Source organism: Anolis sagrei, chromosome 2 (assembly GCF_037176765.1).
Source record: "Anolis sagrei isolate rAnoSag1 chromosome 2, rAnoSag1.mat, whole genome shotgun sequence".
Lineage (NCBI taxonomy): Eukaryota > Metazoa > Chordata > Lepidosauria > Squamata > Dactyloidae > Anolis > Anolis sagrei.
The window spans coordinates 253933146-253951674 of record NC_090022.1 but is presented as its reverse complement, the minus strand read 5'-3'; the positions used below and the strand labels follow the sequence as shown (position 1 = coordinate 253951674).

At 35.9% G+C, this 18529-nt stretch overlaps 1 protein-coding gene across 1 annotated transcript in view; it reads right to left on the bottom strand.

The window, feature by feature from the left end:
- KIAA0825 (KIAA0825 ortholog) overlaps positions 1-18529 on the bottom strand; it is a 225246-nt gene that overhangs the window by 183056 nt on the left and 23661 nt on the right. Inside the window, exons 2-4 of the mRNA XM_060761787.2 lie at positions 16475-16614; positions 13062-13230; positions 8600-9275 (exon numbers count right to left, since the gene is read on the bottom strand). Of these exons, the coding sequence (XP_060617770.2) occupies positions 8600-9275; positions 13062-13230; positions 16475-16605 (976 nt within the window). The 5' untranslated portion in view covers positions 16606-16614. The remainder of the gene's footprint in view (positions 1-8599; positions 9276-13061; positions 13231-16474; positions 16615-18529) is intronic.

Below are 18529 nucleotides of genomic sequence, written 5' to 3'. Positions count from 1 at the left end.
CTGGGTCATCTCTCTGGGATGGGACTAGGTTGCACTGTGTTACAGCGGCTCTGTTCCTTCCTACAGAATTGTACCCTGAAGGTGATGATGGAGGACTTCTGTTCGACTACTTGGTCAGTGGTCTCGAGGCTCTATTCTGTCCTCCAGGCTGTTTAACATCTACATGAAGCAGCTGGGTGAGATTATCCAAAGTTTTGGAGTTCGGTGTCACATATATGCAGACAACACCCAACTCTATTACTCCTTTCCACCAAAAGCCAAGGATCCTGTCCTGGTTCTGAACTGGTGCCTGTCAACAGTAATGGACTGGATGAAGGCAAATAAATTGAAATTAAATCCCGACAGAGGTGCTCCTGGTGAGTCAAAAGGCCGACTGGGGTAAAGCGATACAGACTATATGGACTTGAAAGCTAACAGCTGATATGATATTGATAGCTTTCATCTCGCTCCACTGCCTAGTCATTCCAATGATTCCACGGCATTCTGTACAAACTTTACAAACAGTTCTGCAAAACAGACATCACTAACATTTTTTTCCCAAAAGTCAGACTTCCCCTGAAAACAATCGACATCAGCCTTGGAAACTGGAAACTGAAAGAGAATAAGTCACATCTGCTAAAATACCCTAAATAAACTAGATTATTTTGAAAGCTAAGCAGATTCAGTCTTGGTCACTACTTGGATGGTACACTCCCAATAAATACCAGATGTTGTAGACTACATTTGAGAAGAAGAAATTGGAAAAACCATCTCTGTGTATTCATCACATAAAAAAACTCTAAGGAATTCATGAGGTCGTGATAAGTCAACAGGAGACACAAAGGCGCGTGCACAGATCACATCTACGATTATAACTTAGCAAAAATGTCAGTCATAAGTATGAGACCTCACTCATTGCCTAAATTACACTGAAAGGCACGAACCAGAGTGTTTCTTATAAAACAGGACACACACAGTTCCCTTATTGGAACAGCTGCAATATTGCTATCAGTGCAATCCAAAGGGCTGGTTCTTATCCACATGGTTTGACTCCACACTAACTGAAGGATTGGATTCTCCCATACAAGCCTGCCTGGGCTCTGAGATCTTCATGGGATGCCACTCTCATAGACATGCTTCCTGGGGATGTGAATGGTGGTCTTGTGCTCTGGAACTCACTTTTTTAAGGAAGCCACACTGGTCTCTCCTTGCTATTCTTCTATCAACATGCAAAGGCTTAGACATGCCTTTCCAAAAGGTTTCTGGGGAATATTTTCAAAGAGAAGGCTTTTAATAGTGTACTGTACTAGTGTTTTATTGCTTTTTAGAAACTTTTCCTAATTGATATTTTAAATTATATTTTAATACTGCACATAGCTCAATCCTCTTTGAAATAGAATCTTTTGTATGTTCTTACATTACACTTATTTATAACGTGTGTTGTCTTTAAAAATATTAATAGCAACAATAATGACAACAGCATAACGACACCAGTTTTAAATACCTTGGGCATTCAGAACATTACTTTGAAGATTCGTTATTACATCCAGCATTTTTCTTATGAGTTAGATCTGACTATGAATGTGATACACTAAAATCACAGAGATATAATTACTGTACTGCACACCTAGAAAGCTATAAAATGTTCACTAACAAATCCCTTTGACTTTGTTAATGTATGTTCCTTGTTAATCTAAGGCAAACATTGTTTATAGATTGCATTTGTTATATAATATGAAAAAAGAAAGTAAATCCCCTAACAGTCGTTATTGATTCCAGCATTTATGGACTGAGATTTAAGTGGCATTTACAAAACAGAACAGATGCAGATGCTGACAAAAAGGTAAACAATTGTTGCATGGCTTACTGCCAGACTCTGAGCCGATATATTAAACTCCAAGTGAAGCACATTTCCCCATGGATTGCACTTATTGCCACTTCATTTCCTATGTGCACTGTCTCTCTATTGCTGTGCCTGACAGTAAGCTATTTCCAGTTCTTTTGTGACCCCTGAGGCCTAGTGCTACCTCGCACAGCCATTAGCGAAGGGAATTGCATGTGCCTGACACGGCCTGAAACCAATTATTTGATATTTTCTTCAGAATGATGCCCAACTCTGTTGGGAATGAGCAATCATGAAATAATTTACCTCCTGATTTAATTTTTTCCTGCACAAATTAGTTGTAGTCTGAGCTAGCTATACACAGCTGCCAATAACACATCTCTGTCTTATCAAGATTGTACTTGAACTGATGAAAGAGGGTGGGGTAAATGGAACAGATTGGGAGATCCTGCCTTAAAAAGGCATTGACAAGTTTATCAGTTGTAGTGATCACATGTACATTCTGTTGGTTGAAAATGAGAAAACCTTAAAGAACTGTCAATGCGTCAGAGAAATCACAAGGCTGTGGACCATTAACAAAGGGTCTTAAGCATTGTCCAACACTGATCTGTATTTCAGTTCTCTATAGTTCTTTTAAAACAAATGAGAATATCATTTAGTGGGAGCTTTAAGTTTAGATGAATATTTAAGTTGCTCTCAGGTTTGGAAAAAAACACATTTTCCTACGTTAAATTCCAAGTATGTATTCAACTCTAGAACTCCCTGCCCAAGGAAGCAAAAAATAGCACCCTCCCTGCTGTCCTTCTGGCTGCAGGATAAAACCTTCTTATTCAGACAGGCTTTTAAAGATGAAGGTTTTGAAGATCAAGTCGGGGGTGCTGTGGTTTTAACTCTGGGTATGTTTTAATGGATTTTAACTGTGATTTTTAAAACACTGTTTGTATTTAATCCTGTTTTAATGTTTGCACATTTGTATATTTTTAATTGTATGGTAATGTTTTTATGTTAAGCCGCTTTAAGTTTCCTTTGGGAGAGATAAAGCGGGGTATTAATAATAATAATTATTGAATTCTGTATTGTATTATTGTATTATTGAATTCTGATGTCTCTTGTTGTTGTAAACCGCTGTGAGTCGCCTCCGGGCTGAGAACGACGGTATACAACTAAGGTAGGTAAATAAATAAATAAATAATATCTTTATCATAACTGAAATCATAAAACCGTAAGATTTGATTTTTTTTCCCTCAAAACCCATGACAAATTTCTGGGTTGTTATGAACTATGTGGAAAAGAAAGCAAGGATTACATAAATCGGTAGAAAAAGAAAAACGAATCATAAAAGCACTCAGAAACCATGTTCATAAGCTTGATCCAACTCTGTAAAAATATGGGCTGGGATCCAAAGAACAGTACAATTAGTTCCACATGCCCAAGGGGGCTTTGAGCATGTGTTTCTTGAACAGCAGCTGCCATGCCACATGGCAAACCACTTTTGAAGCTAAGGGGTATTTCGAAAGCTGATACTGATTTAACATAGGTCTGCTACTGAAAGAAAAGAAGTCAAAAGTCCCACTGGGCATGCCTTTCAAAAAGGCTAATGGGAAGAAATGTGAACTATTAAGTCTTCTAGAGTCCTTTGCTGTCACTCAGGAACCATATTACAATTTAAAAACAAACTGATGGCTTCAGCACATCTGTGATATGTAGCTGTACTAACATAACTAGGAACAATACATTTCAGTCTTAATACTGTTTCTGTATTTTAATCCACACAATGGAATAGGTCAAACTAGACAATATACTTCATATATAAAACCAATATGTGAAATACAACTGCATTTCTCTCCCCAAATCAGGATCAGAACCACAATGGGCATCCTTTTACCCCTTCAGTTGTTTCTCTGAAAGGTAAGCTGTCACAGGCCATATGGCCCTGGCCTGCATTTACCTAAAGTAAATGAAAATGAAATGCAATTACACATTACATATCATCTAGTTTAGTAGATTTTCAATCTGAATAAAAATAAATTATAATTAGATGCGGTTCCAGCATCTACTTGTATGGCCTAGACACAAAATATTGTCTTGGGTTATCAAGCACTAGGGAATCTTTCACCTTCAGGTCACAGAAAACTGATTCCCATGTCAGTATGGATCTATCAAGTATTAAGTCTATGGGCCTGTTGGAGAGGCAGCGGAACAAGGAAGCAGTGCTTAGAAAAATACTGGTAAACATCCATCTGGCTGAGGACACAATGATGAGGGAAAGTCAAAACCATTTGAGGCTAGGACCCTTCCTCCTCCTAAAAAAACAACTAACAAACAAAAGCAACAGGTAAGCTGCCGCCTCATTTTTAAAGTCCCTTAAAAGGGGGGGGGGGGAAGTGCACCTAATTCAATGAAGTATGATATTTTCAATGGGACAAATGACGGAAGTACTAAGAAAAGGATCTAGTTTGTACAGGACGTCCTAGGTGAATTAGTGAAACTGTAGATAAGTGAAACAGAGTATAGATGGGTCAGACTGTATATAAACGGTATTATTTTATTTTGCTTCTGCAACTTTTTTCAAGGGACTTGAAAGATGAAACAATAGCCAGATTAGAAATTGATAGATTTAAGGACAAAGACTAGACAAGAAAGAAAATGAATGCACTTCAGAATTGCTTATGAAGGATGGTAATATTTGAAATAATTGTCTCTACTATGTTTGAGATTAAATATTTTCTATAACCTATATAGCACACTTTTAACAATAGAAAACCCATAAATCAGAGATAAATTACAATATGTCATTAATATTTCTAGGAATACTAAAAATTATTCAGAAATTCCAAGTTTGTCCTTTAATTTCTTTGGTAAGAACAAAAGTGATCTCAATGATAGATTCCCTCATCCATTGAATGCTCATAAAGCATAATTTCTTATGGCAACACTTAGTTATATTACAATACATCTACCACACCATATGCCTTTAGATGGCCAGCAGAGTGGTGGGGATATATATTCCTTAGTTCGATGCCTTCCCCTATTGTCAAAGCCACATAAAAACAGATAATTGTACCAGTTGTAAGAAAGGGAATATAAATCTAAACTGTTTTCCTTTGAAAAATTAAGCTAAAGAAAGATCTAATCAACTGAAAATTAGCAAGAGTATTATTCAGGCCAATACTGATTATTCTCTGACCATATTCCCATCAAGAAACAAAAATATCAGTTCCCTACCAGCTATGCCATAAATATTTTGAGAGTTATTAAATCCTGCAATGTGTATTACACTCATATGTAGAAGAATTACTTTTTAAAATAAGGATAAAACTTTTTATTTAAAAAGAAATTATTATTAAAGTGCTTGCTTTATAATGAATGAATGAAGACAATATAACCTTTAAATGTCACATCATGGTCAATGTGAAACCAGTAATATATACTACATGTATATAAGTTCAGTTAATTAGCTTGATGCAAAAATGCATCAAGCCAATTAACTCAAAATGTAAATCTACCATATGAAAACATAATAGTTAAATATACCCTTTGCATAAATGTAAAAATAACCCTCAATATATATAGAGGGTTATAGAAAATTTCCTAAAGCTAACCAAGCCATGCAGTAATGAAGGTACACAAAATGCCCCACAACTTAATAGTATCTCAGCAAGGAGCACCTAATTAAGTTCCACTCAGGAGACAGTTGATGTGTGTTGAAAAGAATAACATAAAAAGTCATATAGCAATTTTCTTGTCAAACAATACTGTAGAAACCTTAGGAACCTCTTCAGGAAACCTTTTAGAAGCCCTTCTTCTTCTGGCTTTCATAGTCTTCTTTGGTTTCCTTTACACACTACTGTATGTTCCTAAGAAAAACCAACTTAATAATTCTCTCTCAACTTCTTTGTCACACTCTTTTTTTTATTAAAGAGAGTACTCTAATATATAAATCTCAGACTGACCTCTGACCACTCAGGAGAAATCGAACTGAAGAGTAAATCACTTTCATCTTTTATACTTGGGAGGAGAATGCAATAATTAGGGGGCATGGTGAGTTAAATGTTCTTTTCACCCTTAGGAAGAACACCCAGGTGCGCAAAGGAAGCTTTGAGATGAAAATAATTAGTGTTTCCTAATTGGAAATATTCTAGAAAATTGACCAAAATTTGAATTGCTTTTTTGTTTGTAAAATATGCATAAGAAATAAAGTCACAGACATTAAACTTAGGAACACTCAACATATACAATGCCTACATAAAATATATACCTCAAAATTTAGATATTTAAATTGAACATTAATACATTTTGGTTCCTAGAAGGGGGAACACATGCAAGAATAATGAGGTCCTATATAAGTCAACTTCTAAATATGGCAAATGAAATTCTACTATTGAGCTTCATAGTATTAGATTAATAAGTGGTGTGAAATAACAGTAAAGTATTTTGGAACGCTAACAGTTTTGACAGTGAAACAATTTCATGAACTTAACATATGTTGTACACCGCTGTGAGTCGCCCTCAGGCTGAGAACAAGTAAATAAATAAATAAATAAATAAATAGTTTCACTACCCAGAATCTTACAAATTGTTAAGCATAGGATAAAATCCAATGTCACACAAACAATGCAATGTTCCCAACCCACTGGAGGAGATATTAACAGCAGGTAGAGTAATGGAGTTTTCTCCCTCTCAATTTTTAATGAAAGCAATTTTGTTGATTATAGGAGTTAACTGGATATAGGAAGAACTTAAGTTATTTTTTTTAAAGTACTTTTCTTCTAAAAACATATTCATGTATTCATCTTACAATACTAAGACTACCATTCAGTTTATTTCATTATTTTCCTAAAACTTCATCCACAAATTTGCAAGTAGTTCATCACAGAACCATATGATTTCAGACACGCTGATAGATCTTAAATACATAGTAGTAAAAATTCACAGAGATTTTGCTAAACATGCCAGAAATTATTGAGTTGAATCTTAGTTTGGCCAAGTCCCAATGCAAATGTAATCTTCTCTTTTTCACCCTTCCACTATGAATTAAACTTGATTCATCAGCTGTGATCTGTCACTTTATGTTCATTCCAGAATAAGTAATCAAGATACTTTTTCTAAGACAAAATTCTGTGAACTGCTAACTGAACAAAAACAAAAAAGAAATCTACAAAATGGTTACTATTTTCCAGTTGTAATTTCTTATTAACATTTTTCTGCCCTATTGCAATTGCTTGTTCAGATAACATCTTGAAGCAGGATGAAGAATCTGGCAACACATTTTTTTTTAAATGTAAATAATGAATGAATAAACTATTTTAACTTACTTTTATCTTCCGAAACTGTAAGGACTTTTCAACACTTTTGCTGTAACAGGCAAATTATAATAGAAACAACTTAACAGTGTCAATTAGAAGTGCACTGGTTCAATTCCATGTGGGAATCCAAAGGGAGAGAAAAATGATTCACAGAAGATAATTAATTGCCCAAAAGTTTATGAGTATTATCCCTCTTCCACAGGAGCAACCCTGATTTAATTCTTTCAAAGGAAGCACGTCGTCCGCACCATCAAAAATAAGATTATTTTGAAATGATGTGGAAAACAGTTTTGCATTTTCTTTAAAAGAACTGAATCATGGTTGCCCCTGAGGAAGCTATAATACTTATAGCCTGTTGAGCAATGATTTATCTTCTGAACACACCTTAAGAGATTTCTGCCCCTTTCATTTAGGCAAGTGGTTCCTTTTTTCCTAACCCATCAAACAATTCAATTTTAACTTATTAAGAGATGCACTTTGTATAAGCAATCAATACTGAATTTACCTTAAGACAGTGAATATGCTTTTAAAAAGTTGATGATTCAAGGCATATACAACCTTCCAGTTTAAAAATTGTTTTCACATCCTATTTTAATTTTTTCCTAAGCTCTTCTGTCTGGTTAAATTTCAGTCTAATATCATGTATGCCTTTATTGAATGGGTGAATTCTCTCTCTCTCTCTCTCTCTCACACACACACACACACACACAAGAAATTTTCAGGTTTTTTGTTGTGAGTAGCAGAGAAGAGGGAAGTAATTTCTGCTAATATGATACTTGTAGTATGGGTATTATTTATGAAATCATTGAACATACTACTTATGCTACAGTTCCTAAGGAAAACTGTGAAATATGCATGTACACACACATGTAGACACAAAATTGGCAATTTAGAACTTTGAAAAAAAAGGGAAGAAATAAGTATCCTTATCTGTTTAAAAAACAACAAAATGGAGATACAAAATACAATTGAAACAAGCAATTGTTCCAATTCATTGCAAAATTATTAAACTCATTGTTATGGATAATTTAAACACTGTGAACAAAATTCCATTTAGAATACACAGGTCTATTTCACATATCTATCAGGAATTACAATCTTGATAGGTAACCCTGGTGTTAAAGATAACAGTGCTCTGCTATGTAACTTCTGAAAATAATCAAGGAAGTAGTATTATATAACTGGTAAAAATTGCTATTAAAATAATTAATATTAGATGGAAATGTGAATGAAGGCACTCCTGCTTCAAACTGTAAATATTCTATAATCGTCTGAAGAGAACATAATGATACATTAAGTTGGTCTAGTCTAACTCTATGGTTAGCATATACTTAAACATATAATTATAGTCTAATCTGTGAAACACACACAGAGTGTTAAGAAAATCATGCCACTTTCCTGCATTTATATCCTTCTTTCAGTTGCAGTCAACTAGACAACTAATATAACTATAAAACAAAAGCTCACTAACCCCCAACATGAGCTGTTCCTCTGTGCTTCTTTGAGCTCTTGTTTGACTTAGCACCATGCAATGCATTTTCTTTAAACTGGAGCTCACACAGTGTTTCAAGAAGAATAGTCATTTCTTCAGTGATGGTGTCCAAATAAGTTTCATTAATAAATTTCACTGTTGAAGATGGTTCAATAATTCCATTTAGTATACACAGGTCTTCTTTTATCATTGCACACAGGACAGGAATTGAGCTTTCATAACCATGAACCATTTTTTCAAAGTTTGTTTCACCACTGCTTTCTAGAACACATTTCTGCAAAAGATCACTAACCAATTTATTCTGCATTTTCTGGTATTTGTCTAGTACTTCTGATTCAGGATAAAGAAATAAAAGCTGTTGTAGACACTGGATTTTAAGCTGCAGCCGTTGTTGTAAAGCACCATTGCTCGTTTCCTGATGGTTTTGGAGCTGGCTTACTAAAAATCGTCGAAGATGTAATCGCACATCATTCCAAATACATTGAACATCCACCGTTGAATCATCTTCAACACCATGAAGCGAAGTGCTGGATGTAAACTCAAAAGATGCTCCACTTGGAGTACAAGGAAATAAAACACCACATTGGCTGGAGAGATCAAGGAGAAAGTGAAGAATAATTTCTTCTTGGTTTTGTTCATTTTTCAACAAGTTTTGCTAAAAGAAGATAAATAATATTAGGTTAAGGTTATATATAAAGAGGGCCCAAATAAACAAAAGGAATCAGATCCCATCTAATCTTGAGTAATTGGATGGGAAACCAACAATGAATAACTGGTGCTGTGGTCTATATTGCAAAGGAAGGAACTGGCAAAACCATCTCTGAGTATTCCTTGTCTTAGAAACTTAATTGGGTTGCACTGAACTTGAAGATACATACAGTGGATGCCTGCTATCAACTGGGATTGGATTCCATAGCAATAACAGTGGATATTCAAGTCCTCTTATGTATAATGATGAAGTAAAATGCAATCCCTTATGTAAAATGGAGAGATCAAGGTCTACTTTTTGAATAAAAAAACGCCTTCAAACCATGATTGGCTGAATCCATGGATACAAAATCAGTGGATACAGAGGGCCAACTGTATACACAAGACATTATATGAACAACTATTTAAAATAAACAACACACCTCCTTAAAATGCTAACCACTGTTAACTACTACTTTATCTACAAAACAGTATTCCTTTATATTTCTTCTATTACCTACTTCTTTATAGTCATTCTTACTTCTCTTTAGATGAAGTAAGCATAACCTACTATACTAGGAAAGAAAGCAAAAAATACATCAGGCTGCAATCCTACATTTCTTAATAAACTTGTATAAAACTGCATGATGATGCCACAGCACAACTTGAATTGCTCTAGGAATAAATCCCAATGAATGCAATAGGGCTTACTTCTGAGTATACATGCATAGGATTACACTGATAACTTCTGCACTTTTTGGTTCTCTCTGGAGACTGTTACTATATTAGAGGAAAAACGTAAGGATAAAGACCTATAGAACACAATGGATTCAGTCCTACCTGAAGTTGATCCTTCTAAATCAATGTAATTTAATTAAACATAATTAATGTATCCCATTTATTCAAACATGTCCACTCAAATTTAGATCCAAAGATTATACTTTATATAATGGGGTTAGTTCATGTGTAAATTGTACCCAAACATATTAGAACAAGTTTCCTTAATACTCAGCTGTCTAAAAATGATTTTAAAAGCAATGTTTAAGCAATTATAACTTCCCATAGTATTGTGGAAAATGCTGGTCTATTAAAAATCATAAAAACCAAATAACTATCAAACTAGCCAATAGACTTCGCTCTTATAAAATATGAATCCAAAAATGTCTTCTACAAGCAAGTTCCAGTGCTGCTTTTGAAGCTTAAACAGAAACATTTTAAATTACAAAAGCCTATCCAGCCTAAGGAGTGTTCAAAGTCTTTTCAAATTGAAAATATATCCCTAAAATGGTCACCAGGAGGCTTGCACAAACCATCTTGGAGTTGGTACTCCTAAAAGAAGAGTTCCCGCAGCTGTCTTTGAAGCTTTGCAAGCTTAGTTTCACATTTCAAAGTCTTTTTGAACACTGCCTATGTTAAGACAGGCTTTTGTATTTGAAAGGTTTTTTAAAAGCTTCAAACAGTGCTGCAGGTGCCTAACAGAAGAAACATATCCAAAATGGTAGACATAGGCAATTTTAAAGTATATTGTATGTTTCCCATGAGCATATTTTACTAGTAATAACCAAAGAAGATACATTTAACCAAGCTATATAGGCACATTAAATACAATTGCTGCAAATGTTTTGTTAAGCGTCTGAGAAGATAATTTAAACAATTCCACTGATTGTATTAAGATGCTATTCTAAGGATTTGTACTCTTCAATCTTGTTTCCTTACAGAACAAAGTCTATCCTTTATTTATGCAATAACGAGTCATATGCAACAGTGTCAATTCCTCAACAAAAGGATTGGGGATCCCTAGAACAGATTTTTTGAAAGGTGAAAGGCAGATAAAGAGGGAACAAAGAGTAATAAATGTTAGTCCTTGTCTGTGAATGTATATTTTTTAAATATACTTCACTATGCAGAATATTGGATATAGGATGGGCTAAAAGTACAACAATAATAAAAACTTTATTTATATACTGCCCTATCTCCCAGAGAGGACTCAGAGTGGAATCCAGCAGAGGGTAAAACACTCAATTGCCGAACGACACAAAAACCATACAAAAATAACCATTATAAAATATAAACATAATCATATTAAAATAATCACAAACATTTAAAAACCTGTTTCAGTTTTACTCCATCAGACAGGATACAAAATACCAATGGCCAGAATTACAAAGCCTAGTCAGCTATGAAAGGGCTGGGCAAGGCCTAGTGCATTGTTTCTCAACCTGGGGGTCGGGACCCCTGGGGGGGTCACAAGGGGGTGTCAGAGGGGTCACCAAAGACCATCGGAAAACACATTATTTTATGTTAGTCATGGGGGCTCTGTGAGAGAAATTTGGCCCAAATCTATTGTTTGTGGGATTCAGAATGCCCTTTGATTGTAGGTGAACTATAAATCCCAGCAACTACAACTCCCAAGGTCTATTTTCCCTAAACTCCACCACTGTTCACATTTGGGCATATTGAGTATTTGTGCCAAGTTTGGTCCAGATCCATCATTGTTTGAGTCCATAGTGTTCTCTGGATATAGGTGAACTACAATTCCAAAACTCAAGATCAATGCCCATCAAACCCTTCTAGTATTTAATGTTAGTCATGGGAGTTCTGGGTTCAATTCCATCGTTGGTGGAGTACAAAATGCTCTTTGATTGTAGGTTAACTATGAATCTCAACAACTACAACTCCCAAATGACAAAAATAATGCTCCCCCCAAGTCCACCAATATTCAAATGGGGGTGTATCAGGTATTTGTGTCAAATTTGGCCCAGTGAATGAGAATACATCTTGCATATCAGATATTTATGTTACAAATCACAACAGTAGCAAAATTACAGTTAGGAAGTAGCAATGAAAATAATTTTATGGTTGGGGGCCACCGCAACATGAGGAACTGTATTAAGGGGTCGTGGCATTAGGAAGGTTGAGAACCACTGGCCTAATGCAACGAAGTAGCATAGGGCTGGAGAAGTGGATAAAGTGAAGAGCAGAGTCCTAACTGATGGCCAGGGAAGAGCCTGGAGCTAATAATTTTCAAAAGCCTGCTGGAACCACCAAGTTTTCAGGTCCATGCGGAAGAAGGATAGTGACGTGGCTTGTTTTATCTCTCTGGGGAGAGCGTTCCAAAGTTGGGGGACCACCAACTGTGCTTGTGACAGTGATGGGAGCGAGAGGAGGGCCTCCCCGGCAGATCTACGAGTCCATGCTGGTTCATAGGGAGAGATGTGATTGCGGAGATAGGCAAGGCCCGAAGCATTTAGGGCTTTGTAGGTCATAATCTGCACCTTGAATTGGGCCTGGCAACTTATCGACAGCCAGTAGAGCTGCTTTAATAGGGGCGCTGTACATACCCTCTAATTAGCCAATATATTATTGAAAATAGGGCTATGAGGTGCAGGAATTCTTAGAACATAGCAATTAACTAGACCCCTTTCAAGCACACTTTATTGCTACTCAGGGAGAAGAGACTGCATTGGTCTCCAGGGTGGATCATTCACACCAGGAACTGGACAGGAGAGTATGTTTTGCTGCACCTCTCAGCAGCTTTCAATACAATCAACAATGGCATCCTTCTGAGTCACCTTTTAAAATCTGTTTAAGAGTGGTTTCAGCCCTGTACATGTGAAAGAGTACTCTTAAAGAAGACACACTAGCAAAATCTTAACTGATATTTCCACATAATGATAATAAATAAGAGACAGGACAAATGTGAGTGAAAATAATTTGCATTTATGGAATATAATGAAACCCAGCATTTGCTCACCAGAGTTTGGAGAAATCTGATCAATTCTCCACGAGGTGTTGACAAAGGCTTGATTGAGCTGAAACTGCAATTATTTAACCACTCAAGGCAGTCAGATGTGTCCTGTAACAACTCATCAGAACAAGTTTCATTTATTTCTTGTTGAAGCTCTTTAAGACACTGTTCAATGCTAAAGGATAAACAAAGAAAATATTTTCACTTTTTAAAAGTAAATATATATCCCTTCACAACTAAGTATTCAATGTAATACACCATATTGTGTAATGGTTTAATTTTTCATATCCGCAACACTAGTATTTTATTAATGATATGAATGCACAAGACCACAGGTGTGACTCAATGTACTGGATCTTAATCATCTTATTGCATTTTTAAAAATAATTGGTTTTGCCTCATCTGTGCCAGTTATATGTAGAACTGGGAAGTCCTGGCCCTTGAGCACTCCAATTGTAGGTCAGTTGTGACCACCAGTGCTGTAGAATTTGAAGAGGCCCAAATGGAGGGCGAAAGAGAGAAACGTGCCAAGAGGAAGGTGTGTCAAGCCAACCCCGACCAGTACCACCTTCCACCTGGTAAATTATGCCCTCACTGTGGGAGAAGTTGCAGATCAAGAATAGGGCTCCTCAGTCACCTACGAACCCAACCTACACTTGGAGGACCATCATCCTCGGACTACGAGGGATCGCCTAAGAAAGTAAGTAAGTAAGCCAGTTATATCTGTGTTTCCAAGGGATTCTCTATGCATATGTTCATATGCACAGATACTGTAACTTAAATGGTCTTGACACTTTTCCTTCAGTGGGTTTGATGTGGCGGTATCAGAAATAGCAGCATAAAAAGATGTTTCAGCTACAATTTTTCCAATATACTATATGATACTTTGAGATCTAAGCTAAGATTTTAGTAGGGCAATAAGCAAACTGGCATAGTCCTCCCCATAGTTTTCTGGCATCAGGGAGCTCAACTAGGCATGTCAGGGGAAAAAATCAGTATCTCGATATATAACAGTTAAAAAGCTAATATTATCATGATTGGCCTTTCCTCAACATCTATATTCAATAATATTTTATTTCTGACTAATATGTTATTAATGTATAGAATTCATGCATTTCTATCTTTTATATTTATTCAGCTAGAAAACTGATTTCTTTTGATCCCAACAGGTGTGTTTTCTGAATTTTATAGTGTTAATGTGAATTGTTATTTTTTATTGTTTTTGTTTTGGGCAGCTTATAAATAGCATTCATATATGTGTGTGTGTGTGTGTGTGTGTGTGTGTGTGTGTGTGTGTGAGGGAGAGAGAGAGAGAGAGAGAGGGAGAGACTGATTGCATACAAATACATTAAGATATGACTTATAACATGTTTGCTTTTAATCAAATGCAAAAGAATACTAGCAGTGAGAATCGCTTACGTAGTTTACTGTGGTTGAAATTTTACTACAGCACAGTCTCTTAGAATTAATCTGTCTAATCTTCTTATCATTATTAGAACAAATTATTGATATACTGTGTCCCTTAAAGGCTTGCATTGGACTGTGGTGATCTATGTTAACCTGAAAATAAATTACAATTACAGCAGATTTAGGTGATCAGACAATTGTTGAGCTATCCTAATTCACAAAGATGTGACATATTCCATTTGACTGAGTGACGCCCATCAGATAGATTTAGATAATCTTGGAAGTCGAAGTCTATGGTTTTTGTATCAAGTTTCAAAAATTATAGGAGGAAATTATAGAATCATAAAGATATACTGCTATCAAGACACAGCTATTTTTTCCACTTTGGTCCTCCCATTGATGAAAAAGCCCTCTAAAAAGAAGGTATTTGTTTCAGGTACCGCTGAAGATTTCTTCAATTTTTATGGATTTTTTTAAAGCTCAAATTATGTTTTTCATTGTACTGTATTAGTGTCAACTTGTTGTGTAAAAGGACAGTGTTGGAAAACAGTTAAAACAGAGGAGATTTTCATATCCCCCCACAGTGTATTGACTCTACTGGTAAAACACAAAGGAAGGCCCTCCAAGCAGATATCAATGTTTGTGCAAGCATATGTAGAAAGCGGTGGTTCTTTGAGTATGGAGTAACCATTTTAGGGCTTTATTATAATCAGCATCTTAAATACAGAAAGAATTTTGGCACCATATGAAATTCCTTTAAGACCAGTTGTATGCTTCCTGTATAGTATTCTGATCAGCAGCTTAGCGACTGCATTTTACATTAACTGCAGTTCTTGGGTCATCTTCAAGGGCAGCCCCAGTGCCGAAGTATAATTAGGAAATTACCAGTGCATTAACTATTTTAGTTAAGGTATCCCTGCCCAGGAATGGCTTCGACAGGCAGCAGACCAGTGACATTGATGCCAAGCACCCAGAGCCATGAAATCCACCCTGACCTTAAATGACATAAATGGACCATTCTCAAACTATGTAACTCCTTTATTACCCCTAGTGAGGGGAGGAAGTCTTATTTATTTATTTATTTACATTATTTCTATCCCGCCCATTTCAGCCCGAAGGCGACTCAGAGCAGTATACACACTCGGCACAATTCGATGCCGAAACAAAATACATACATTAATAAAGCAAAAACATCAAGTGCAAGTTAAACATAAACGACAGTGCATAATAAACAATTTAAAAAGAAACTATATCATCTCATTCAAATCTTCATCTGTTACATTGTCTTGGCCGTTCCTGGGTCAATTTCCAACTCTAATTTGTCTGTTTACTCCGGGGTTCCGAATGCTTGCTCGAAGAGCCAAGTTTTTACTCTTTTTCGGAAAGTCAGGAGGGAAGGGGCTGATCTAATATCCCTAGGAGGGAGTTCTACAGCCAGGGGGCCACCACAGAGAAGGCCCTGTCTCTCGTCCCCGCCAGTCTTTCCAACCCCTCAGTCTCTAATCCACAAGCTTGCATATCTTTCTTAATAGGTCTCAGCTTCAGTTTATTGGCCCTTTTCTAACCCATTACATCATCCCGACTCTGGTCCAGAGTCTGCACAGCCCATGACTCCAAATAACAAGAGGAATTGGAGCTAAAGGCCATCAGTAGTATATCGATAGCACCTGCTCCCAAAACCTTTAATGACCTTTCTAGATATTTATGCTTCTGGGTCCCCTTGCCAAATTTGTCCACTTGTCTGCAACTAACTCAATGAGATACTCTTAACCAAGAACAGAATAGTTGTTTTGTTATTAAGTTCTAATTATTTAGCATTATATTGGTATCAAAGAGGTATGTCTTAATGAACTCTGCCACCAGACCTATTACATATAAGTTCAATTGTATACATTGCATATAAACACTTGATATATACAAATAGACATATCATGTATTTGTAAATCACCAAGATAACTTTTTAAAATGAAAAATACTTTTTTTCACAAATGGTGGATTCAGTAGCAGCTTACCTAGAAGTATTTTTCTTGATTTTCTCATCAATATCACCAAGAATCTGTTGAAATTCCAGTTCTCCAGGAAGTATGTTCAACAAACAATCCAAATTAGAAGAATCAAGCGAGTATTCACCTCCCCACTCCATTTTCAAGTGCTAAATTAGACAACAAAAAAGAACATTTTAAAATTTCAACCATGTATGGATCGATGCTGTATATTTGAAATTTTTAGGGTAAACTGCTACACGGAGTTTGAAAAAGAAAAAACATAGAGCTGGATATAACTAGCTTCACTAAGCACTTCTTTTCCCCAATTATCTCCAAGTAGCACCTACTCCATCAAACTGGACAGATGAAAAAAGAACAGGAGAAAAGAAAATACTATCAGTTTAGCTCTTCTTTATCTTAAAACTTTTCCATTTAATAAATAATAATAATAATAATAAGGACGAACTTAATTTGTATACCACCCCATCTCCCCGAGAGGACTTAGAGCAGCTCACAACAATATAATTACACAAATCATCTTGACAACAACACACATAAATATACCCAATTTAAATTAAATCAACAGTTAACAATGAAGCAAATAATATAAAAATAAAACCGCATTTTAAAATTACATAAAATTCCCGCCACTCCCAGAAATGAAATTCCTAGAAGAATTGAATCAAATGGGCTTTAAATGCAATTGGCTTCTATAGTATATAGACAGCTGCATGAGAAATTTAAAGAACAACTTAGAACATTGGGTTTCTAGACTATGAAAACATGGTTTGATGGGGCAATGTTCCAGTAACCAAAAGGACCTATATCATATATATACAAAAATCTACTGACAGTACACAGAATAGGAAGTAGTAAAAGAATCAATGGTTAGATGGGCTCAAAACATAGGCCAAAAGATAAAAATGGCCCAATGGGAAAAGACATGGAAGAGAATAACGAAATACACGGCATGTCAAAACTTGAAGGAAAATGTCTACAAAAGGCATCTATGTTGGTATCTTCCTCCAGAGAGACTAGCGAAGCTGTACAACTGCACTGACAAATTTTGGAAATGTGGTAAAGAAAAGGGCACATTTTACCACATGTGGTGGATGTGCAACAAAGTAAGCTACTGGAAACAGATTAATATATATCTCGAAAAGGTGTTAAAAATAATTTCAAAATGACAACACCTTTTGAACATGCCTGATGAAGAAATGGGAAGGATATTTGGAAAAAAAATGTTTTACATGACACTGGCAGCTCAAATAGTATATGCCAGATATTGGAAAACCTCAGAGATACCTCCCTTAGAATGGGAAAAATACATTACTGGTTTACTGATAATGGATAAAATAACTGTATTCTTAAGAGGAGAACTACTAGAAAACTTTGTTAATGGATGGCAACCAGTGATTCAACATCTCAATGTAAAATTAAGCTAAAAATTTACATAGGGGATCCTATAAGACTGTAGACAAGGAAGAAGCAGATATTAATTTAGAGCCTTTGATACCTTTGTATGTTCTCTCTCTCTCTCTATATATATATATGGAACTCTAATAGCTGGAAAGTATTGTACTGTATGCAACAAACACTTACAAATGTATGTCTAATTGAATAAATAAATAAATCTAATTAAAAAATCCCAGCCATTGTTCAAGTGAAAAGGAACAGTAAGATCCATTTTTAGATTTATCTCATATCTACAACTACTGGATGACATTAAGTTTACCCATTTTCAAACGCCTGTTTGAATAGCCAAGTTTTCAGTTCCTTCCAGAAAATGGATAGTGTGGGGGCCTGTATAGTCTCCATGGGAAGGGCATTCCAGAGCCGGGAAGCCACTACCGAGAAAGCCCTCTCTTTTGTCTCAACTAACTGCACTTGTGACAAGAAAGGGGCCATGAGGAGGGCCTATACAGCAGATCTTACGGCCTGAATTGGTTCAATGGGGGAGATGCAGTAGCTTAAATAGGCTGGGCCCAAACTGTATAGGGCTTCACTTTGAATTGGGTCCAGAAATCACAGGCAGCCAATGAAGATGTTTTAATGGTGGTGGGGTATGGTATGTGCCCTATA